Raw genomic sequence first — 26,095 nt, forward strand, 5'->3', positions numbered from 1 at the left:
AAGAGAGCCAGTTGCTCCAGTTGCTCCGGAGCAGGAGGGCTTGAAAGGGCGCCCCAAAGACAATCTTTAGGCAGGCAGGGGAGACCTACCTTCCCTGGCAGGGGAGCGGGAAAATGACAATTTTTTATGCTTTAACAAAAAGCATACTTCCCTGCCAGCTTTAGTTTCAAGGCTTACTCTTAATTGGCACTGGGAAACCTGTTTCGACTTGAAGACGCCTGTGTTAGGTGAATGGACAGCCAGCCACAGCAATGAAAGGTAAATGAAATATTTTATTTTCTTAAAAGCCATGGTTGGTAGGACACAGCACTGATTAAGACTGTAATTATACCTCTGCTTAAATCTGAGATCTGAAGAGAAAGTAAGAGCTAGAAATCTAAGTGAATTAGAACCACGAGTCTTGTTTGGGAGGGAACAATTTCTGAAATGCGGGCCATTGTGCTTCACGGAATTTCACTGTTCCCAGCTCAGGCAGGCAGGTTAAGCAAACAGTGCGTTATGCCTTCAAACGTGGAAACGATATTAAGGAAATCACTTCTATTAAGTGAATTTTTAAATCACATTTGCTTTATTGGTTGAGTAAACCCCAAAATTCATTGTAATTGTTTCCCTAGACGCCATACTGAAATTTGTTTCGTAATCTTTCATTCACTTTTCTTTTAAAAGGAGATCAAAAGAAAAGAAAAAAGAAAAAAAAATGGGTTTTCTCTCCCAACTGCTTCATTTTGATAAAAGAATCTCAATCTTTTCATTGTAACACAAACAACACGGCAATCCTTGCCCTGATTCCTTAAGAGATCATGCTAAAACATGTTTGGAAAGGCACTGAGAAAGCCGCCTAACTAGTGGCGAATGGCTTACGAACAGCTTGGGTATGGTTCATGTTCAAAGTCATGGGGAGGCTTTTATTTCATTGAGGGAATCAAGAAGGAAATTTGAACTCTTCTAAGTTATAATAAGGATTTTTAAAGATAGGTGAGCATAAGATAGGGAGATTTTTTTTATTTACTAGGTCAAGATTTATCTGCTACGATATTTTGTATCATATTCTCAAAGGGGGTCTGGTTTCATATTAGGCATATTAACATTTTTAACGTGGGTTTTCTTTCATAATTCTGATTAGAGACTCCAATTTACTAGCAAAATGAACAACAAAAACTGTGGTTTTTCAAACAGAGCCAGAAACTTTTGATTTTATACTATCATCTATTTATACTGCATTATTATTTCTGTCAGTTCAAGGTTGAAACTAGGAATCAAGGGGATGTATTCTCTGAGTCCTTCAGCAAAATCCTGTCCTAAGACTACTGTTCCTAACACCTATCTGAAAAGTGTTCTGAGTGTATGTGGGTTAAGGAGAAGACGTTGGAGGAGCAGTCAGATTGTTGAATACCATATTTAAGGATATAGCCTAGAAAAGAAAAAGTGTAATTAGTCAGAAAATCCTATTCCATGAAGAGACTGAGTCAAAAATTTCCTGGCAGACAGAATACTGAGATGGTTTATTGCACTCCAGGATATAAGTGGGCGATGGGAAACTGAACTAGAGTGGATGTTTTTATTTAGCTGAGTGTTATCTGGCCCCTCGGGAGCCTGTCTGCTTTCCTTCCTTCTTTGATATCTTGGGGTTTCACTTCCTTTAAAAACAAAAAATATTCCACCCTTAATCCTGTCCTCTGAGAAAATGCCACAGCAACTTAAGATAGAGGAGACATGAATGGCATTCACTCTCTGCACTCCCATAAACTGAGGGAAAACTAGGAAAACACGCTCAGAGCCCAATAAGAGGGATGACGGTGAAGGCAGGAGAGAAGGGACATGAAACCTACGTGAAATCACCTGGGAGCATCCCACCGTCTCCACAGGACTGCTACGTGCACAAGCGTGGGACAGGACTTTGGTTTAGAGCAGAAAGCCCAGCTGGAGAGTGGGTGCTGGCGATGCCAAAAGTTAGTGTGACTTGAGCAAGCCTCTTATTTCCTCAGGAGCTCACTGCCCTCTCCCACAGGAAAATGAGGGGATTCGATCAGAGGTCATGAGGGGCCCCTTGTGTGACTAGATTCCCCTGATCCAGCAGATGTACTGAGGCACTCCGGCTGGTTATCAAGAACCCAAGGCTTGGGTCAAAAGAAGATGCTAACGAGGAGGAGGAGGACTGGTGCCGCCCATTTCTGTCCCAGGCAGCTACGTGATGCCCATCCAATCCCAGCCTCTCAGGCCCCGGATCCTTCCCCCGCAAGACACGGTGACCACCATCTCCTCTTGCTTCCTCAGCTGGAAGTTTTGCCTCCGTAGGAAGGCAGGGGCCAGCTGGAATTCCTATAGCTGCTGACCTTCTAAAGCAGAGAGGAAAGAGCAGAGGCAACCAAGACACTGTGGTTTAGAACTAGACGAGAAGAACACACGGAAAACGTCAAGGTGAACAAGAAATAAGATGCGAACCTGCTGTTTCAGGCCAGTGATTGAAGTCAAGCCCTCATACAACCTGGCAACAATTTCCAAACTTCCCAACTTCCTTACATGGCAAATATGGGCAGAATAGAACATTTATTCTTCATTTGGTATTGAAGTAGCGCATCTTAGCTTTCATTGACATTCTTATTAACCAATATGAAAAAACTTACACTAAAAATGCGTCTGAAGAGCACTGATAAGCCGTCACACTAAGTCATACACATCAGTGATTCCACAATTTCTTATAAGGCAATTTCTTTTACTTTTTTAAAGTCAATTTCTAATAACAATTTCACACATTTCAGAAGAAGGTAACTCTTAAAATGACTTAGATAGAACCTTGACAACACAAAACTGTCCTTCTAAACTGTAATACTAAAACAACAATCATTAACATGCACCGGTAGCTTAACATATGTCTAAGACTATCGCATATTTTAACATAAAGTATTTTTTTTAAAGAAAAAACTTCACACAACCTTAAGATGTACACTGCTGTCACTTCCATTTTACAGCTGAGCAAACCGAGGCTTCAGAGGTGAACAAGGAGGAAGCAGAGCTCCGAGCTCGGCCCAAGTCTGCCTGCAGACAGCCATGCTCTGCGTCGCCGCTCTTTAGAGTTCTCAGTAAACGCTGTATTTGCTATCTGGGATCTCTTTCTCATCAGCAATCTAATAGGTGGGCTTCCCAGGTGGTGCTAGTGGTAGAGAACCAGCCTGCCAACACAGGAGACCCAGGTTTGACCCCTGGGTCGGGAAGATCCCCTGGAGGAGGGCATGGCAGCCCACTCCAGTGTTCTTGCCTGGAGAACCCCATGGACAGAGGAGTCTGGTGGGCTACAGTCCACAGGATCACAAAGACTTGGACACAACTGAAGTGACTTAGCACATACATACAACTTAATAGGTAAAAGCACACAGATTCGTAATTTATTTACCATGCTACTTGATTGCAGTAGATAAGTGGCTGTCTTGGGCACATCACATCCTACAATCAAGTTGGGGCTATTACCTAGTTTTCACAAAGGAGACATCAGATTATAATCAACACATGAACCCCCGGGATTGTACAGAAGTAGAAGCAAAGAGGAGTGGTTAAGCCCATCACTGAGACCAACTTGTGTTCAAATGCAGGCTCTGCCCTTACAGGCCTCTAACCAGGGAGAGCAAGAGCAGCTGGTGTGTGCTGAAGGAACCTCTGCAAGCCTCAGTTTCATCAACTGAAAAATGGGCAGACTAATCTTACTACCATTCAGAAAGCATCTGTATAGTGAGTTCTTCCTAGATGCCAAGCTCCAATTAAAGATTTCGAAAGCTTGGAGGACATAATACTATGGTAATACCTCATTCAGTCCTCAAATCAATCCTATATGAATGTTTTGCAGAAGAGGAAACTGAAGTATGGAGCGATTAGACGACCTGCCCAAGTAAGTGGCAGGTCTGGAATCTGATTCCAATGTCTTTTTCACTAATTATCTAGAGACCTCCCTGGTGGTCCGGTGGTTAAGACACTGCGCTCCCAACGCAGCAGCCGCGGGTTCAATGCCTGGTCAGGGAACTAAGATTGTACATGTCACAGCCAATTTTTTTTTTTAATTAATCTAAATAACTTACAATAGTCTTAGGCACAAAATTACACAGGCAGTGCTTGCTGAACCCATACTCTGATCATCATTGTTGCTACTGTGAGTAAAAAGACAAAAACAGACCTTTCAGCTGCTAGAGGAGGCACTGCCTGTAGTCTGGACATGCTCCCAGGTTAGAAATATTACTGACTTTTCAAGTCGCGGAGTCTAAAGAGATCCTTTGCTAAAAAATATCAAGATTCTGGCTGCTTTCAGAGTGGAGGCCAGAGTCATGGGGGCGGCAGAAGCAAGAGAGCCCAGGGCCGCCGCGCTGCAGGAGCCCGGCGTCCGCAGCCGCAGGAAGAGTCAGGGCAGAAAAACGCCCGGGCTGCCGGCAGGCAGCTGCGTCTCACACGCTGAGAGCTGGCAGGAGGGACCCAAGAAAGGAGTTCCCGGACACCAGCTGCCTCAAGGCTGCAGGCATTTTAGGGCCTGCCACTCTGCTCTTGGGGAGGACGACCTGCCTGTCCAAACTTGTTCCTCCTCATACCTGCCAAACCCAAAGGTGAGACGTGAAACTGAAAACAAATCATCAGTGGGCTTCTCAAAACAACTTAGATAAACAGACTAAAAGACAAGTTGGAATAACTGCAATCTACTGTTTACCGGTTTATTTTTAAAGAGAACGGTCCTTCCTATCATGACTGGGTACCTTGCAACTGCCCAGGGTGCCCAGTAACATGCAAACCTTAAATAAGCACAGCTGCACGGATTCGGGGTTGTTTAAACCAGCATGTTAAAATCCTGGAAAAGGAAGACTTTAAGCAGGATAAAATTTTGTACTGTGCCAAAACTGTTCATGTGGAACTCATATAACACAGCAAAATGAAAGAATAGAAGAACAGTGGATCCCATTATAAAAGGTCACTATATCAAAGGAATAAGCATATTGTGATCACCGTTCAATAGACACCATGGTTTTACCTACTCAACTTCAATATTCTCTTTTCTCTTTACCCTAAAAGATTCATTCTAATTTTGTGTTACAAATATAAAACAAATACACACACACACACACACATATATTGTGGTATGAAAAAAAAAACTATTCATACCATGTCTACAGACAACAGTACAACACCCCAAGTATTATCCCCATTTATCATCTTAAGACCTAGAAACACTGAGTATCTGACCGGTGCCCACTCAGGCGGCTTATGCGAGGCTCGGCATGGACACTGTGAGAACCTGTTTACGATCTGTATGAAACTGCAAGCCATATAGACACTAAACAATTGGCCAATGGAGAATGGAGTTTGAGAGGGCAAAGTTGAAGGCACATGATAACGAGTGCCAGGGCGCCTAACAGTTGCCCTGATGGCCTCCCTGGTCCCTCCTCGATCCTGGAAGACACTCCCAGTAACACAGTTGTCTTGCAACCAGGGTGGCCAAGCCCAACATCTCTATGTTACCTTTCCCCACCACACCCCCAAAAGGAGATGGTGTATTTCCCATCCTCTGCCATGAATTACACCCCAGTTGACTTTACACCGCAGGCACTCCCTCACAGGGCTATTTATTTAGATCCTGCTTAATCCACCAAAAGATCTGAGGTAGTGTACAGAGATGCTCAATATCAAATAAGTTCAAATGAATGCTAACAAAAATGGAGCCTGGGAAACGCAATGGAGGGAAATTCAAAGCCACGTGAGATTAGTTCACCAAATGCATCAATTCCTATCTCAACTCTAAAAGGAAAACGAGAAGGCGCACCAATGCCATTCTGATGAATGATTAATAGTAGCAGCGTAAAGGAACACTGGATTCCCAGAGGGCGCGGGTCAAGGAGGGCCTCCCTGATAGCTCGGTTGGTGAAGAACCCGCCTGCAATTCAGGAGGCCTGGGTTCAATCCCTGCGTCGGGAAGATCCTCTAGAGAAGAGAACGGCTACCCACTCCAGTATTCTGGCCTGGAGAATTCCATGGACTGTACAGTCCATGGGGTCACAAAGAGTCGAACACAACTTAGCGACTTTCACTTTCAGAGGTCAAGAATCCGCATGTCAAAGCAGGAAACATGGGTTTGATCACTGGGTCAGGAAGATTTCCTGGAGTAGGAAACGTCAACCTGCTCCAGTATACTTGCTGGGAAAATACGTGGACAGAAGGGTCACAATGAGCCAGAAAAGGCTGAGCGACTAAGCACAAGCATCACGGAACAAAGAACACTCTTCTCAACATGCAGCCTAAAAAGAACTTCTCTCACGCAGTGAGTCCTCATACAGAAAAATAAACTGTGTTCAACACCCAAAGAACACACAGTGGAAATGGGGAACCGCACGGGGTATCAACTCAAAGCTCAGTCAAAGCCATCCTACAGAGGCAGACAGGAGAACAGTTTTACTATATTGCTGTTTCTTCGTAATTAATCTAGCAAAACCTCTCTGCCTTTTTCTCCCCAGTATTATTATTGTTGTTGTTTAGTCCGACTCTTGCGATCCCATGGACGGTAGCCCGTCAGGCTCCTCTATCCATGGGGGATTTCCCAGGCAAGAATACTGGAGTTACCATTTCCTTCTCCAAGGGATCTTCCTGACCCAGGGATTGAACCCAGGTTTCCTGCTTGGCAGGCAGATTTTTTTTTTTTTTTTAAACCACTGAACCACATGGGAAGCCTGTTCTAATCATCAAAATTTCCCAAGCACTAGACATATTAAGTTAACCATATGAAAATGCCATTTGACCTATAAACACACTTCCAAACAGTTCACCTTAATTCATCAGCATCAAGGAAGACAAAACCTTAAAATCTTTGAAAAAGTATTCATCCCAAATTAACTACAATGCCATTAAGTTCTAAAACTGTATAAACTACCGCAAAGCTTGACTTAACATGCTCATCAATTTCACGTAAGAAGGAAATTATTGAATGAGGGGAAAATTATGAAAAATAAGGCTCAGGTTTGGAGCTGGCAGTGGGTACCAAGGCTCGAGGAACCCCAAGGTACTGGTAGGAACCCCATGGAGAGAGCTGGGGCAGCCCCACCTAGAAATTACATGTCACAAACTGCAAACCACAGACAAGCTTTATTTGTTCTGTCTTAATAAAGCTAAGCCAGAATTTAAAATCCATATAATTTTATACAAAAAATCCATTTTTACAGTCTTGTGGCAGATGACCCACACACCTGCGTGGCAACGACCCAGAGCCTGGCCACAGGGCCACACTCCCCTGTTCACCGCAGCCCCCAGCCCCGCTGGGCACTTCTCTTAACATGCTGTTAGCTGTATTTTATTGGCCTGCTGATACTAGTGATTATTTCTTCTTATACCTGGCTCACTTTCCTCACTGACATCAGATTCAGGGCTTCATGTGGATTTGCATTCCACTGCAACAGTCCCCTAACTTCACAATGGGTTGCTCAGAAATATCAGAGGACCAGCATCTGCTCAGCTTTCCCCAGGTCTTTGGCCATGCCTTTCAGGAGAAGAAAGTCAAAGCGTTAGCCACTCACTTGTGTCCAACTCTTTGCAAACCCATGGATGGTAGCCCACCAGGCTCCTCTGTCCATGTTATTCTCCAGACAAGTATACTGAAGTAGGTAGCCATTTCCTTTTCCAGGATATCTTCCCCACCCAGGAGACCAACTGCTAATTCCTATTCTCTCAGTTCTTCTCGGGTCGTATTGTGTTCAACTCATTCAAAAAGAAAAAAGGAATTAATGCAGTGAAGTTGGCAGCAGGAACTACTTAAAGAAAATGTTATATATGTGTGTGTGTGTGTGTGTGTGTGTGTGTGTGCGCGCGCACACACACACAGGGAGAATGAATTAAATGTGACGTCATATGCTTTTACTACATATGGGGGTAGGGGGATTGGTTGATCTTTAAATTGAAGTATTGCTGAGTTACAATGTTTCGGGTATACAGCAAACTGATTCAGATACAGATAATTTTCTTCAGATTCTTTTCCATTATAGATGATCACACAATACTGAATATAGTTCCCTACGATACACAGTAGTTGCCTGTTGCTTATCTGTTTTACACATAATAGTGTGTATCTGTTAATCCCAAAATTCTAGCTCTTGTTTTATGAGAGGAGAAAATGAGACACGGTGAGGGTTTGATGCCGATGAGAACTGCACAGCACCCACTGGCACTGAAGACCTCACTGGCGAATCTCTGCCACTGAAGGAGGGGTTGCAGCAGAAGGAAGATGCGTGTTAGGTGCCCGTCCCGTCTCATTACTTTAGACAGCATGACAGTTTGCTTAGACTGATTCAAAAAAGTAGGCTAGCTAAACTTACACCCAATTCTACTGAGAGCGGCCTTGAGGACACCTACCCCCTCAACCCACGGCCATACTGATGCCAGTATAATGGTGACCATGACAACCACCATCATCGTTGTCATCACAGTGAACAATAACTATGACCCTTAATATAGTGCTTAAGCCAAGGAATGACCCTCCAAACAACATCTCTGTAAGCCTGTGAAAAGCACTCTCTTTTCTTAATAGGTTTGTAAATGGCAATCAAACAGCTAAAGACTTTACCTGGGGTCTTATATTTTGAGAATTTTTTAAGGGACTAAGTTACTTGAAATGCAGTTTGGCTTAGAATATATTCATTCAATACCACACTCCTACTGGGAGTATAGCCTATAACCTCTCTGACCAGTAAACTCGTATTAATAATTCAGAATTTCCCTATGTATACATTAGACTTTGCCTAAACAGAACAAAAAAACACACATTTCAACTTGGGAAATGATAAAATTGACTATAGGAGTAATAAGATTTTTATGAAGTGAAGTGACAGTCACTCAGTTGTGTCCGACTCTGTGATCCCCTGGACTGTAGCCCATGAGGCTTCTCTGTCCATGGAATTCTCCAGGCAAGAATACTGGACTGGGTTGCCATTCCCTTCTCCAGGGCATCTTCTTGACCCAGGGATCGAACCTGGGTCTCCCGTTTTGTAGGCAGATTCTTTACCATCTGAGGCACAGGGGAAGATTTTTTATTATTAAGCAGAAAAAAATATTTGACATGAATTCCACTACTTTGCCATGAATCATATTACTGTAGCACGTATAGTATAAAATAGACTTGCACGTACTATCTCTTCAGATTCTCATAGCATCTTTGGGAGCCAGGCCAAGTATCTATTGTTTTCCTCATTTCACAAACAGTGGAAAGCTAAAACTCTGAGAGCTAAAATGCTTTGCCCAGAGTCACGGGGTCAAAGAGAGAGTCAACAGCTGACACCTGAGGTCCAGCACACTGTCTAGCCTACTTTTGAGGGGCCGCTGATCAGGCCAAGTAGCAGAGCAGAGAGGCAGGCTATTCTGGGGTCACAGAAACTGGACCCCATCTCCTGGCTTTGCCTTTCACTGTCTGTGTGATGTTGGGCTCCTCACCTGCACAATAACCAGGTCTGGGGTAAGGGAATAAGGAAGCACTAGACATAGACCCTGCCTTCAGAGAGTTTACAGCCCAGTTCATACCCTCCCTCCTCCACCGCCCTCCTTCAATCAATCAATAAGTAAAAAATTAATCAGAGGTCACCTGGAAAAAGAAATGCTAAATCTAAGTGTGAACCAAATTTTGCTTAATTGTAGGCTACAGACGTCAAGCGTAACTTTGTAAAAAGAACTTCAGGGTGGTACCTGAAAAACCAGAATGAAGGCTGTTTGCTTGGCATTCCAACACCTTTGGGTTACTGACTCCAAGCTTGCATTAATGAAGTGCCCTATGAATACAGTGACCTAATTCTATTACAAAAAGAAGTAAATTATAGCCAGTGAGGTAACTTGCTTCTTTCCCAAGGCCTTCCGCAGAGCTCTATCTTATCAGTACTGGAACGAACACACACACACACACACACACACACACACACACACACACAGTCTTAGGTTACAGGTGATTCCAAACACACACACACAAGTCTTAGGTTACAGGTGATTCCAAAATGCAGGGAAGGCTGCACTTTTTAGCGGAAGCTTCACATTAGATGGTTCTTGTGAACACTACACACAGGCAGCAGCAGAATGACACCGTTCCACTGATATTCAGGAATTACAGCGGTATCCCCATTTAGTATCCGCCTTTTAATACAGTTTTTCTGTAAGAAAGTCACAGAACACAAACAAAACCCCTCAGATCTGAAATTCCTGCAGTTCCAAATGTGATTCCAAATGTGAGCTTCTAGAGAAACACACCAAGAGGTGGAGAGCAAATTAAGCCGCAGCTCTGTCAGCGAGAACCACCACCAAATAATCAGTCAAAAAAGTCACGAGCAGCTGCAGCTAGGGAGTGAGCATGTAACTGGCATTCATCCTCCCCATCTTGACCAGAAGCGCAAGGCTGAGACCCTGGAAAGCCAGGGAGAGCAAAGGCACAGCCACAACCTGGCGGGCATGCCCGCTGGCCCTGCCTGCTGCAGACGGAGTTTCCCAGTCTGGCACGGCAGCACCCCATCCGAGCCAAGACCTGACCCGGGAAACATGGGAGCAAGGCTGGGTGCCCAAAGCAGCAGTTCCGGGGCCCCGGATACACAGCTTCCAGCCTCCTCACCGCCCCTCCAGGGCACAGCAGACGCTTGCGCGTCCTACACACCTAGGTTCAAGCTGCTACACTGGGAGTAAACCTCTCCTTCCTGGAGACCCAGAACCTCGGTTTTCCCAACCATAAAAGCAGTCTGCTATGACCAGGAGTGTTTTCACAAAAAGGCCTCAGCAGAGGGCTGCGCGCAGTGAAAAGCTCAGCTGCGACAATTTTTGTTCTCAGGGGTCCCCTAAACAAGCTCACCTGCCACTATTCTTCCTGGCTTGCCGAGAGGTACCAGGAAAGTCATCTGTTATGGATCCTCAATGTTGGTCACTGAAGCAAGAAAGGGGGCAGACAGGGGGCAGAAGAAGAGGAAGAAAGGTATGTTTACAGTCAACCCAGGCCACTGGCTGATCCGTACAGGTCAAGTGTCATCACATAAGGATAAATGATAAATGAATCCAGAGTTGTGAAAGCCAGGGTCTATAGGACCAGGCAGGCAAAGCTCCCGAGTGAGGAGGCCCAGGGAAGTCAGGAGAGGCTGCTGTGAGCTGGTGACCCAGAGAGCAGGTTCCCAAAGGGAAGAGGCAGCAAACGCTGTTGGACGCCTCACATTCAGCTGTGGGCAGATCTTTCTCAAGGTAAGAGGGAAATTTCCCAATGCTTTCTACATGGTTCAGGTCAAACCAAACTATACCTCCAGGTTAGAAGATCAGCAGTTCCTTCTTGGCCTCAGCAGGGAAAACAAATGGTGCTTCTGCCTTATCTTCCCCCTCCCACTTCCCACCCTCCAATACCAGCTATGGAAAATTGCTCCACATTGGGACTCTAGAGAAGGATAGCAGAAAGAAACATGGATACAGCTTCAATCAGATCTGGTAGGAATCCTGATCCCAGCTATTACTAGCTCTGTCAGGGCACATTAATTCATATGTCTGAACCTCAGATCGTCCCGGCTGGGGAGGAAGAGGAGAATAAAACATGCCTAGGGCACGGGCCACTGTGAGGGCTGCAGGAGAAACCAAGCACCAAGTTCAAGGCGACACTGAGGACACATCCACCCTTTTCTAGGGCATCCTTTTCCAGACGGACATGTCCATCTATTTCATTTCATTCACTTAAAAAGCCAGCTTACAACTGACAACAGCCTAACACCATTATGAAAACAGTCAAGGGTTATGAAAACAATCAAAATATCAATCGCTGGCCAGATAAAAGCCAGAAGGTCTCTAAGCATCGATACTATCCAACCTCAGGAATGGCCGTGAAACCCAGACCTGCCACAGACATTACATTCTTGAGAGGTTTCATCACCTCTCAGCTTGGGGAGCCGTAGGTGGCAGGACGGGGCTCCCGCCCGACAGCAAGGCCCTGGACCCAAGCCCATAACCACGGCTGAAGCAACGTTCATTGCAACACCCTGCAGGCGCTGGGAGGTGCAACGTATGCACAGATGCTCTGCGACCGACTGCACGGGGGTGGGGATGGGGAGGTGGGGGATGGGGGGCTGGGGCAGGAAGGAATGTCGATGCTGCTGCTGAACAAAGACAGCCGGCAGCTGAGGATCAGAGGCAACTGAAATGAAGCTTCTGGAGCAAAGAGCTCAGTCAAAGGCCTCCTCACTGGGCGACTGAAACCACAAACCACACAACAGGCTCAGCACAAACAAGGTGGCGAGACCTCCATTCACCCTGCGTCCAACCCATCAGTCAGCAACTGCATTCCACTGCGTGCCTGCGACAAGCGACAGGGGCTTGTGGGACTCAGATCTCACCCTGCACCACGGTGCCAGGCGCTGCGTGCGTGTTCTCAGGTCAACCTTGGAGTCACGCCACAATGGATGCATCAACGCACACACTGCGCAGATGGAGAGGCGGAGACTCACAGAGCCTAGGCGGGCACCACACTGCCACCTACCCGGCTCGTTCTAGGGCCGAGGCTTGCTTCTCGCTTGTTTTTAAGCCAAGGGAAGAACATGCTTTGAAATGTTAAGACATTAAATGAGAAACTTGGCAGAAACACCCACCGTCCTGCATCCATCTCTACCTCCCACTCTCTTCTTCCCAGGGCAGACATGTTTTTCTTTTTTGAAAGAGTTGTCTCAGCCCTCTGCCTCTGCCCCCCACACTCACAGCGTGACTTAGGCAGCTCTGGCAAAGACCAGCAGTGACCTCTCTGTTACTGAACTCCATCCAACGGCACTCTGCTGTCCTAGGCCTCTTGACTTCCCTGCAGGATAAAACTAGTTACAACTGCTTATTTCGTAACCTCAAGTCTCAGTTCACAGGACATGAATCTTGTCTGATAATCCTTCCAGTTCTCTGACCACTCCTCCAGGCGCTCCCCTTTCTGGAGAATTGCTCCTGAAAAACTTCAAAGGCAGCCCTCTGCTACTCGCAGTCTATCGGGCAGGGTCATGGTGGGCAATCGCACCCATTCCCATTGCTTTTTCTACCCCTGATCTTCTGCCAGCTTTAAGAGTACACCACCAGCCAGGGCCACCTCCCCAGGCCCCAGACCTCAACTTCAGTTCCTGAGTAGACATCTCCACATGGATACTACACGGGCATCCTGAAATCCACAAAGGGAAATCTGAACTGTCCACCCCTTCTTCCACATGCTCCTCCTCTCACGGGCCCTACTGCCAGTGAAACAGACCAACACCCACCGCCTCACACTGGGAGGCCACAACACCCCTCCTCCTTTGGCATCGGCGTCAGCAGCCACTCATTCCTCGGTGTGCCCCAAACCTGTCCCGTCTCTCTGCCACCTGAGGCCATCACCTCCCTAGCAGGTGACGTTATCCTGGGCCATGCTGAACATTGCCACATGTTCCTTCCCCATCTCACATCTGGCAAGCCAGCCCCAACCCAGGCATCGAAGCTCCACGGAGCCTCCTGGGCCGCTGCTGCTTTCATCAGGGGACACCACCACGGCTGGGTTTCTACAACATTCCCCCTCGGACTCTGTGTTCTGTGGTCTGTTTACTTCTGGATCCTCAACTAGATTCAAAATTCCTTGAGGGCAGAAACTTACCCTCCATCTTTATAATTCCCAGAGTGTGGAACATGTCTAAAAGTAGACTTTTGGACAATAACCTCACAGAAAAGGTCAGATTATGGTTAACACTGATGTGGAGGTAGAGACTCCCAAGACAGGGAAAGAGGAGGAGAAGGGAGGTCGTTCAAGAGCAGGAGTCAGTATGAAGACAGGCAGGGGGTTAAACGCAAGGCATGCCCCTGCGAGGAAACAGCTAGCACAAAGAATTCCTGATCAATGAAAATGGTCTTCAATTTCATGTAGGCAAGGATTAATGGCAACAACACAAGCAAAAGCTCCATTTACAAGGCATGCAATTTATAAACATATATTCTAATTTAACCTCATGGTGATTCTATAGAGGAGGTACAATTGCCATCAGATTCAGAGGATTAATTATAGAACAAGTTTTCTCCTAAAGTGGAGAGCCACCTTTTAATGATCAGAACCCAGCATCTTCTGGCTTCCACATTCCATAATCTCCAACACTAAGAAAATAACTCCTTATGTATTGTTCGTCACTGTAATTTGAGAAGTTTCCTATGAGACTGTTCTTAGGGTGAGAGAGCATGATGACATGGGTAATTTAGAAAGAAGAATCTAACAAAAAGCAGCAGAAGAATCTGAGAGGAGAGAAGCAAGCAGCAGAAAGACCAGAGAGGAGGTCAGTACAGGGCCACACATGAAGCTCGGAGGGCCTTGATCTGAGCAGCAAGGTGATGACAGAAGTGCCAGGACTAACTAGATAAGTGACTGACCAACAGAGAAGGATCCCATTCAGTACTGAGGTTTTAAACTCTCTCGACCAAGAGCTGAAGCAAATACTCATAAAAGAGGGATGAAAGGAAAATGGCTTCTGGTGAAGAAAGGAAAAAAGCTAAAGTTTAGAGATGCTGAGTCTGAGGAACACAGATGATATAATGAACAGAAGTTTAGGGCAGGAAGATTACGGAAGAGAGGTGGTGGCTGAGCATCCAACGAGACATGAACACGCTTGAGAAAAACTGAGGATCTATGACCTAAACTTGCGGGAGTAATTCATCTAGTGAAAGTGGTAAAAGAGAAGGAGGTGGCAAAAGGAAACTCTCACAAGCCACTTGAGGAGAATAAAGTATCTCCCAAACCTGGAAGACAAATTTGATTCCAGAAAATCCATGTATCATGTCTGTACTAATTAAGACCCAACTCATTCACATAATTTCAATGGGAATTAAGAAAATGATTCCCCCAAATTACAAATCGCCACCCACAGCCAGGGTCTCTAGATTCTGAACCAAATTCTAGAAGAAGAAACTCATAAATGAATCATCCAGATCACTGAGCAATGTCCCACACCTACATTAAGGGGTGGAACTCCTGCTAAATATACTTTGCATTTCACTGTCTTCTTCAAGACATGATAAGGAATGTGCTTATAAGGTGCTTTTCCTTGGTCTATAAAACTCATATTATTGCACAGTGAATTGCTATCCTCTGTTTCTTTTCTGTGTACTCTCTGTTCCTTTTTAATTTCATTCAGGTATAATTTACATACAATAATTCTCATCCATTTTAAATGTACAATTCGATGATTTTTAATTAATTTATAGAGTTGTGAAACCACCATCATAATCCAGTTTTTCTCACCTTAATAAAATTCCTCACCCCCTTACAGCTAATCTCTCCACTCCTACCCTCAGCCCTAACCTATTTTCCACCTCTATAGATATGCCTCTTCTGGGCATTTCATTGAAATGGTATGTGGTCTTTTGTATCTGGCTTCTTTCCCTAGCAGAATGTTTTTTTTAATTCATCCATCTTATAGCTGAATTTCACTCCTTTTTATTGCTGAGTCATATTCCATTCTTTGACCACACTACCTTTGCTTTAACCATTCTATGACTATATCAACTTTGGTTTATGCATTCTGTTGAATATACTATCTTTGGTTTATTCATTCATCAGCTGATATTTGGGTTAATTCAAATCTTTCAATTCTTAGCTATTATGAATAATGCTATTAAAGACATTTGCATATATGTCTCTGCATAGGTCTATGTTTCCATTAGTCTTGAGTAGATACCTACAAGTAGAATTATTGGGTAAGATAAATGTAGGTTAAACTTTCTAAGAATCTACCAAACTGTTGTTGAGGTGGCCATATCATTTCAAATTACCACCAGCAATGTATGAGGTTGTGACAATATATACTTGGCAATACTTATTACCATCTTTTTCATCTATAGCCACTCTATAGCCAGGTAGATGTAAAATAGTTATCTCACTGTGTGGGTGTTTAAGAAATATTTGTGTATTTATAAATATATACAAATTTATGAATATTATGTATATATAAAAACTGAGATCACTCCATGTCTCAGCTGCAGCACACAGGATCTTTAGTTGCAGCATGCAGGATCTAGTTCCCCGACCAGGGATAGAACCCGAGTCCCCTGCACTGGGAGTGTGGAATCTTAGCCTCTGGACCACCAGCAAAGCTCTCATTGTGGTTTTTATTTGAATCCCCCTAATGACGAAAGATACTGAGCATATTTTCATGTGTTCTTGATAAAATGTCTATACAAATCTTTAGACCACTTTTTAGTTGGGCTGTTTTCTGTTTATTAGGAAGTTGTAAATGTTCTTTGTATATTCTGAATTTAATCCTTTATCAGAGATAAATGTGATATGCAAATATTTTCCCCCAGAATCTTTTCAGTGTCCTCCCTCATAACTGTCTTTTATCTATTACTGCAACTGCGGCTCACCCACCAAATACTGCTTTTCCTCCAGTGGGGATAAGCCATAATGGATTTCTTGTTATCAAGTAAAGTTTAAGTGAAGTCAAGAAGAGAAAAACCACATAACTCTCCCACAGAGGAACATGAAATTATGGATGTCTTTCATGGAAACCCCCTGAAACATTTCCATGAGAAGTTAAATTCAAGAAAATAAGGTATACTGAAATCTAAGGGTCATTATTAAAAGGTTTAGAAAACTGCTTCAACCCCAGTAAACTTTAATAAAAGAAAGTAGGGTTTCACCTCCTTGCCTTACTTTAAAAAGCCTGCAACACTGGCACCCAAAAAGGAGGGTGTCTAAGAAGGTGTCTATTGTCTATGATCCATAAAGCAATGAACACTTTTTGACTACTATGTACCATATACCCTGATGATTCAAGGTGAGACATGGACAGGGCGTCTAAACTCTCAAGAGATGACTGATAGTGGGGAGGAAATCACTCAACATTTGGACACCACTTTTTCCATCTACTATCAAATCCAGCATCCAAATGTCATGTGCCACTAGGGAACAGAAGAGAAGGCCAGAATAACAGACAAAGAAATACATGCCTCTCCACAGGCTGCCCAATTCTTCAATATGCTTTTGCTTTGAAAGTACTCTGAGCCTGCTGACCAGCAGACATAACTGCTTAGGCAACCAGTAAATTACTTTGGACTTGGAGGGGATGAGGTTACTTGGGGTCTCTCTGCAGCTTTGTGGTATTTATAAGCAGTATTGCTTAGGAGGCATGACAGTCTCACACGGTTTCATTTCATGAGAAACAGCGTGACTTCCCCTAGAGTGAATCCTTCCCAAAAGACATCTGACTTCAGCAGCACACTTTGCAAATCAGTTCCCAGGATCTCTTCTCTCTTTGATCAACACCTGAGGGAAGTCAGAAAACGGGGAGCAGACACGGAGCAGACTGCCAAAGGAGAAGTGGGGGGACTGTCACCGTTTAACATGTGCTGCATGCACATGCGACCTTGGGCAATCGTGAGCAAAAAAAGACTGTGAGGAATCTGAAGCTCAGAAAGATTTGAGGTTTCAGCCAAAATTTCAAAAACTAGTCACTCAAAGCCGATTTAATTATTCACTCCTAGCCAGACTTTGAGGTTGGATGGAGAACAGTTATCATAGAGAAATACAGGGACTTCAAGATAAAGGTTCAAGCAGTGATAAATTCTGAACGGGAACCTATGTTGGAAGAAAACATAGAAGCCCACAAAAACCTGAGTTCCACCGGGGATTTTTTTTTTTTTAGAGCCTTCAGTCCAGTTCGAAAAAGCTTAAGTGACATGATGAAGTCAGTCAGCTAGTTAGTGTAAAGCCAGAACTAGAAGCCCAGAGATTATAAGACTGGGTCCTGAAGGTAGTTGAGTTTATAAAACTCTTAACATACATCGGTCCAAGATCTTTTAACTAACTTTTAACAATCTCCAATTGCATATAAGTCTCATCAGAGATGCATTTAAATACACGTGCTGAGCTTCAGGTCGACGGGCTGGGGTAGGATGAAGCAGAAGCAGTATGGCCAGACACAGGCTAACGTGTCCTGAGAACACTCTTGGACCCAGGTTCCTATAGACGATGTCACATAATTCTTGCCACAGTTCTGTTGTATGATTATTTCCACTCTCATGTCAGAGAGGAGAACACCGAGTCACAGAGATGTTAAGTAACTTTCCCAGGGCCACACAGCAGCATTCGGATGGAGAAGGCATACACAGAAATGTCCCATGCTTCCTGGCAGGTGGAAAAAATACAGAAAAATAGACAAGTCTTACGTGGCACAGCTGTTCATAACAAAACAATAGGCCTTTTCTTAATCAAGAGGCATTTAGTTTTTCTTTTTTTTTAAGTGAAGGTCAAAGTACTATGTATTCAAATTCCTACTCAACTGTTTTTGTTTTTTGTTTTTTCTTTTTTCCCCTAGAAATCAAACCAGGAATAACCTATGCTGGCCCCTTGACGGAATTGTCCCCGAGTGTTTCCTGACACAGATTTCTGCTTTCAGTCCCTCACAACTAAAGAATGGGGCTCAACTTGACACTTGCAAAATTACCAGGTAAGCTGTAGGGGAAAATGCAAAGAAAATCGTACTTGATCAATAACAGTTATTTACACCATGTATCAGTTTAAGGGTTTTGGTGGTTGGCAAATCAATTAACAAAATAAACTTGCGTTTATCCTTGCCTTCGTTAAATGTAAAACAGCAAACATGAAGGATGGCATTGCCGAGAGAACTCTAACTTGCCATCACTTTGTCTTAAGCTGTTTCATCTAGAGATGATCTCTAAAAGGACAGGAAGATTAAAGTAACAATTGGGAAAGTCTTTCACACTGAAACTAAAGCACATACCCCTTGCCGGATGGAACAGTCCAGACCAAAGACAACACCCACCTGCACTACGGGGTAACCAGAACACAGCGTGCAGGGCAGCCGTACCTGGGCAGTGACACCGGCATCTGCACCACCTTGGGACTTCCTTCCCACCCGGCAGGCAGAGCGGCGACACGGCGCTGATGCTTTCACGTCCAGTGCCGAAGTGTGACATGCCCCCACGAGCAGCAGCGGGGCGTCTCCAGAGGCAAAAGGAACAAGAGTCTTCATCACACTTCATTCAGAACGTGACTGCTGCTCACGGCACAAGTCCAAATCATGGCCTGACGTTGAGAGAGACCACCTACTAAGTGTGAGCTGCTGCGCCTGAAATGTATGCAGAGCATTTTTAACTCTCAGAAGACCCAGCAAAATGGCTGCTATTTATTCCATTTCACAAAGCCAAGAGGTGACTGAACCAGCATTGTCAAAGAGGACTTTCTAAATGGTGTAGACGACCTTATCTGCAAAGCAGAAATAGAGAGACAGACGTTGGGAACGCATACACGGATACCAAGCGGGAAGGCGATGGGGGAGGAACTGGGAGATGGGGATTCACACACATACACTACTGATGCTCTGTATAAAATGGATAACTAACGAGAACATACTATACAGAGCAGGGAACTCTACTTAACGCTCTGCGGTGACCAGGAAGGGAACGAAGGCCGGCAGGGAGGAGATACACACAGGCTGATTCCGTTTGCTCCACAGTGGAGACAGGCACAGCAGTGTAAAGCAACCATACTCCAAAGAACGTAATTTGAAAAAAACATTAACAAACAGGACTGCAATGCCCTAGACCTCCACTGTCCACTCCAGGAGCCACCTAGGGCTAATGAGCTATCCGACTACAAAATCCATGCATTTCTTCAGCCACACAGTGCACACACAACCCCCCTTACACACACACACACACCCCAACACCTCCCTCACACACATGCATGCAGGCTCAGTCGTGTCCACCTCTTTGCGACCCTATGGAGTGCAGCCTGCCAGGCTCCTCCGTCCATGGGATTTCCCAGGCAAAAACACTGGAGTGGGTTACCATCTCCTTCTCCAGGGGAGCTTTCTAACCCAGGGATCAAATCTGCGTCTCCTGCATTAGCAAGGGGATTCTTTACCACTTCGGAACCTGGGAAGCCCCACCCTCAGACACACACTGGCACAAAATGATGATTCACTTTGGTACTAGTGTTCTTAGGTCATTGCCTCTGCTAACTTAATTTAAAAGGAGTTGGAGGCAGGAGTGCAGGGGGAAAACAGTAAAGGAAATTTGATCATCACTCTCCCTCTGTAATCAAGCTCTGTGCTAAATAACACTGGCAATAACATCCAAGGAAACAAGGAGTGTTAGATATAAGAAAATAGCCTTTATGCTGTAAAAACAGCTTCCAATTTTTACTAATTGAATCACTATCATACCTGTCATTAAAAATGTTTCCTAACTCAGTCAAGTTCTTTACTGACAGCAAAGAAGCACATGATAAAACCGCCTGGGTAAAGAAAGCCACTCACTTTAAATGGACATTGCTCCCGAGTGGGGACACTGCAGAGAACTGCTTCTGGGCGTAGCCACAGGCATTAGGGAGACTGCGGGCAATGCTACAGAAGAGAAGAAATGATGGGAGGTAGCTGGCAGGAAAGAATATGCCATAGTCTTAATTCTTAAAAAAAAAAAAAAAAAAATCAAGTGTCACAAAAAACTCTCTCTGTTCAGTTTTGAGCAGCCCTCAGATGACTGTTCCCTCGACCACCATATACTGTTTCATAGAATGACCCGTAACAGGTTTTAACCACTAGTTTGTTTAAGCTGCAACGTAAATGTGAAATTTGCAAATGAAGTAATAACCAAGCCCAAGTCTATTCCGCTGAAGTAAGAAGTCCTGTATTACAAACTGTTAATCTCATGCATAAACTCAGGATGCAAATACTGTGAGGTGACAGGATCGGCAGACACCCTCAAAGCTACAGAACAGTGAAAAGAGGTCAGTCGGCCCTGGTGTTATTTATGACTCAGAGTATGTATCAGGACTATTTCTGACCTTCTGATTTAAGACTGACTTTTATAATAACCATAACTGATCAGTAAATCGTTATTTAATAAGAGTGCTTGTTCACACAATTAAAACTTGAAAGTATATAATGGACACAAAATTCCTAATCAACCCAGAGAAGTAGGGGTCCTTCTATTCCACAATGGACAGGCACAGCAGATCCAGGGAGCTAGCACGAAGGGTTGAAATACTCCATGCCTACTGTGTATGCTGGGCTTCCCCGATGGCTCAGCGGGTAAAGAATCTGCCTGCAATGCAGGAGACATAGGAGACTCCGGTTCAGTCCCTGGGTCAGGAAGATACCCTGGAGAAGGGAATGGTAACCCACTCCAGTATTCTTGCCTAGAGAATCCCATGGACTGAGGAGCCTTGGCGGGATACACTCTAAAGAGTTGCATAGGATTGACAGACTAAACACGCACTATATATCTGTGGCCAGGGAACCATTCTGTTTGCACTCACCGTGGCTTTGAAAATCACTGTTACAGGCTATAGCCAGTGTTCCAGGAGATGGTGTAGCTGCCCCTTTTCAGGCAAGGTCCCTCAGTTGGACCACTCACCCTGATTAAGTTACTTGTCCTCTCTATGATTCCTTTAGGTATCTACTCTGGGTCAGATGAAAGGGATTGCTGATAGTTTCACTGAAGAAATTAATTCAAGCAGGTTCCTTAACCCAGGTAAAACTGCATATCTTAAGAAGCTTCTAAGGTTATGGACGTTGATATGCATCTGCTGGCACAGAAGCAGCCAAGACCAAGACGTTTCATTAAGTCAAAATCGGCTTGAACAGTACTGTTCAAGACGATGCTTATAACTGGCAACCATGATACAGATGGCCGCTGAATCAGGCATTGTAAACTTATAAATACTGTGGGTCTCATCATAACAGGCTAGTCCAAGTATCAATTACCAGCCTGTTTAAGGATATTTAAGCCAGGGAAACCAATTTTTAAGAACACTTCTAGCAGAGAATAAAAGGAAAAGAATTAAAAAGAGGACAAGGTTACTTGAGAAGAGCCTATACACTTAAAATTTCAGGCAGCAATTTAAGAACCTGTTTTTGGATTAAAAATCACCCAAACTCCTCCTTGTTCACTTCTTCAAAGAAGGAAAACAAAGTACGCTGCCTGTCATGTAGGGAAAGTCTAAAATCATGCTGTTAGCCCTAAAACAAAACCATTCCAAAGCATAATTGTCATTATAGTAAACGTTACTAGTGAGACGTGAAAATTCAGAAATGACTTTTCTTGTAAAGTCACACCCCAAAAGTTCACTTGTAAACAGTTTCAGTTTTTAAAAAAAAAAAAAAAAAAAAAGGGCGGCGGCAGCAGATCAAAGTAGCCATACGGCTTAAGGGGAATGCCCAGAGGGATTGCAGACAGCTATGCAGGCCCAGCCCCTGTGCAGGAGAGAAGGGAGCAGGGAGCAAATAGGAAGATTCACATTTCTGTGTAGTTGGAAGAAGTTCTGACCAGACTGATGAGAAGTGCCCCAGCCAAAGTCATCATCGGAGGAAGCCCTGCTGCCCCAGGAGCAGGCCTGTCTTAATGTGCCCGCTGTGCTCCGTCACTGGCTGGGAGTGACCCAACGGAAGCGTGGCATCAGCAGGAAAACAGCGCTGGGCTCAGGGCACTGCGCTAGAGCTGCCCGTCAGTGACCTTCCCTGCAGCCGGAGAAATGAGGGGCCCCTGCTCGCGGCTGTCACGCAAATCCAGTGTTCACAAACTGTTTCACTGATTATGTGATGCAATGGTAAGGCTCACGAACTCAAGATTTCGAAAGAGCAAAAGGTTCAAAATTTTCACATTCTTAGCAGAATAGGTATAATCTAGCTTATAAATAAAAATAGGTACCAGGCAGCAATTATTTTTTTTAAATTGTCCTCCTTGATAATGAATTTAAATACTAATGACAGTTGTCCCTTTTTGTCTTTCTTCCTAACAGTGCTCCCTAAACTTTAAGTATTACCCCCCCCCAAAAAAAGTCACTGGCAAATAATTCAAAATGACCTGCTAGTTTTATTCTTTCTCATTTCAAATAGCTTAAAACTGAGAGAAAAAGAAATTTCAAAGAGCCTACCCGCACTAAAATAACCGCATGCTACCCTTCTGTTGTATGAAATTTTAATTTGCTGCTCCCCAATTTATTCAATTTGTAATTATATCAAAACTGAATTAAAAGTTGAATCAAGATCATTTTCACTGGTATATTTATTTTCATTCAAATGATTAGCTCAACCAACCAGAAATTCATATTTTACTCAAAGGACTTGGTGGGAGAAGTGGGATTCAGGGGTGAGGTCACGAATAGTTTTTAATGCTTTGTGTGTGTGTTTCTTTATTGAACTACAGCTGATTCACAATGTTGTGTCAGTCGCTGGTATACAGTAATAGAGTGATTCTGGTATACAGCAGAATAAAACACATATTCTTTTCCATCATGTTTATTACAGGATCCTGAGGGTTGCTCTCTGTACTACAGAGTAGGACCGTGCTGTGTGAGGTCACCAATTCTTTAGCCACTCAAAACATTAACAGTGCACTAAACAGACTCTTTAAATTACTAAAGATGTTTTTTAACTAGCCCGAAACATCAGTAGTTCAGCCTGTAAGGAAGCCTGGCATGAGTAGGGCGTGTGTGCAGAACCTGAACTGACGTCTCCCCACTTCTCCTACAGATGATGAACCGCGTGGCCCAGGGAATCACACCCCAAGTAACACGAGCGACCGACTCGCAAGGAACGCCACCGTTCACAACGAATTCGACACTATCGTCTTGCCTGGGCTCTACCTCGTTATATTCGTGGCAAGCATCTTGCTGAATGGCCTAGCAGTATGGATCTTCTTTCACATTAGGAATAAAACCAGCTTCATATTCTATCTCAAAAACATAGTGGTGGCCGACCTCATAATGACGCTGACGTTTCCGTTTCGCATCGTCCATGACGCGGGACTGGGACCGTGGTACTTCAGGTTCATCCTCTGCAAATACTCCTCGGTTCTATTTTACGCCAACATGTATACTTCCATCGTGTTTCTGGGGCTGATCAGCATCGATCGCTACCTGAAGGTGGTAAAGCCATTTGGCGACTCTCGCATGTACAGCATAACCTTCACAAAGGTTCTGTCTGTCTGCGTCTGGGTGCTCATGGCTGTCCTGTCCTTGCCAAACATCATTCTAACCAACGTCCAGCCAACCAGGGAAAATATTCATGAGTGCACGCAACTCAAGAGTCCTCTGGGAGTGGAATGGCATCACGCCATCACTTACGTCAACAGCTGCCTGTTCGTGGTCGTGCTGGTGATACTGATCGGGTGTTACATAGCCATTTCCAGGTACATCCACAAATCCAGCAGGCAATTCATAAGCCAATCAAGCCGAAAGCGAAAACATAACCAGAGCATCAGAGTGGTCGTGGCTGTGTTCTTTACCTGCTTTCTACCCTATCACTTGTGTAGGATTCCCTTCACTTTCAGTCACTTGGACAGACTTTTAGATGAGTCGGCACACAAGATCCTGTATTACTGCAAAGAAATGACACTTTTCTTGTCTGCGTGCAATGTGTGCCTGGACCCCATCATTTACTTTTTCATGTGTCGCTCATTTTCAAGAAGGCTATTCAAAAAATCAAACATCAGAACAAGGAGTGAAAGCATCCGATCACTACAGAGTGTCAGAAGATCCGAGGTCCGCATATACTATGATTATACTGACGTGTAGGAATTCAAGGTCCCAAGGCCCGCTCCTGTTTGCCAGTATGTACAAAGTGTAAATAAACGTGTATTTTCATTACCCTTGCTTGAGCCCATCAAAATGTGGATGAAAAGAGAACTGCAATGTTATGAATTTGGGGTATAATTTGGAACTGAGGAAAACATTAAGGCATAATGAAGAAAGTGAAATTGGCGTGATGGCAGATGGCTGAGCAGCGGGGATCATGACTCAAAGTTTAAGGAGCAGATTTCAGGGGCAGCAAAAGCCACAGCTATGCCAGCGCACTGCAGTCATCTTCCAGAAGTACTGATGCTCTGAAGCCACTGTCGAGAGGACAGGAAGTAGAGAGGACTCTGTTCGACCTTGATCCTTAAGACTTGGGAAAGAAAATGCTGTTTCCAACACAGCTCATTTGTTGCAGATGTAACTCAGTAAACATGGATTGCTAGGTTTCTCTGTCATTGTATCTATGACCTGTTCACAACGTTAGCCACAGCCCCTTGTCTATGTTTACGTTTTATGCACATTAGAAAAACTGGCACAGCGCAGGAGTAGGCAAGGAGGTTCAACTGTATTTTTTTAAGCAATGTACTTGAAAGACTGGAGTCACTTAACTGATTTTAAACTTAGGTTATTTCAGAGAAGAAAAAAGTATGACTAAGTATTAAGACAAGTAGCTTTTGATAAAACACTGACCTTACAGTGCCGTTATTATACCCCTATGCTGATTTTAAATCTTATGTGCTGGGGCAGAGAACAGAAGATGAAGCCTTCATTAATAGTCAAGTACATATAGTTTATTTAAAAGCCATTTAGTACTCTTTATTTTATAAAAACTATAGTTTTAAATTATATCTCATCTCCAATAGGAATATCATTCGTGTTAAACCTTCAGTTGTGGAGCTCAATACATCAAGTCAAAGAGATTAAGGGTAACTTAAAATCTTAGAATAATCTCTCCTTCTTCAATATAAACCTTTGAACCTTCATGCTTTTTCAAAGCCTTCAGCTGCCTGACCACTGTCGAGGTTCCTAACAGGGACAAGCTGCCAGGGAAGCAGTAAAAGACCAGGAGCGAAGCCACGTTTGCTGATGAAAAGGCATCATGGTTAACGAAGACAAAGCAGATGCACAGGTGTAACGGTGCAAGGCTTCATTTTATTTAGACTCATACAAACGGTCTGCAAAATTCTGAAAAGCTAAAGTGAGCAAAAAAGAAGGAAGCAGGGCCCAAGAGTAACTCAGCCTAACAGTGACTACCAAAGTTAGGTTCAAGAGCAGAAAGGGGGTCTAATAGGTGAGTCAGGTTTAACAGAAAGGATGGAAGCAAAGAGGTTAAAAGAACTGTCTAAGGACCTTTATCAGAATATCTATTTCTCATCAAGATTCCAATTCCATAAACTCCAGGGGATCTGCAGTACATGAATTAACACACATCTCTCTTGGATATGTGCCTAGCTACCACCACCTGCTGCTCGCTGTGTTCACTAGCTGGGTTAAGATAGCCATGCTTAGAGTAGGTATTTAAGAAGACAGTTTGAAAGGCTAATTCCTTTCTCCATTCTCCTCCTA

The 26,095-nt window shown here is 44.1% G+C and overlaps 2 protein-coding genes across 11 annotated transcripts in view; one reads left to right on the forward strand and one right to left on the reverse strand.

Moving 5' to 3' along the window:
- Positions 1 to 24,975, forward strand: GPR87 (G protein-coupled receptor 87). 2 transcript variants are annotated; one of them, XM_020886572.2, is made up of 3 exons: positions 1 to 258; positions 18,306 to 18,437; positions 23,487 to 24,975. In XM_020886572.2, the coding sequence occupies exons 2-3, from the start codon at positions 18,404 to 18,406 to the stop codon at positions 24,527 to 24,529; spliced, it is 1,077 nt and encodes a 358-aa protein (XP_020742231.1). In that variant the 5' UTR covers positions 1 to 258; positions 18,306 to 18,403; the 3' UTR covers positions 24,530 to 24,975. The 2 variants fall into 2 exon arrangements, with proteins under 2 accessions (XP_020742231.1, XP_070322684.1); XM_070466583.1 differs by lacking the exon at positions 1 to 258 and having other exon boundaries at positions 18,292 to 18,437.
- MED12L (mediator complex subunit 12L) overlaps positions 1 to 26,095 on the reverse strand; it is a 340,418-nt gene that overhangs the window by 113,268 nt on the left and 201,055 nt on the right. The window lies entirely within an intron of this gene.

Source organism: Odocoileus virginianus, chromosome 4 (assembly GCF_023699985.2).
Source record: "Odocoileus virginianus isolate 20LAN1187 ecotype Illinois chromosome 4, Ovbor_1.2, whole genome shotgun sequence".
NCBI classification, from domain to species: Eukaryota; Metazoa; Chordata; class Mammalia; order Artiodactyla; family Cervidae; genus Odocoileus; species Odocoileus virginianus.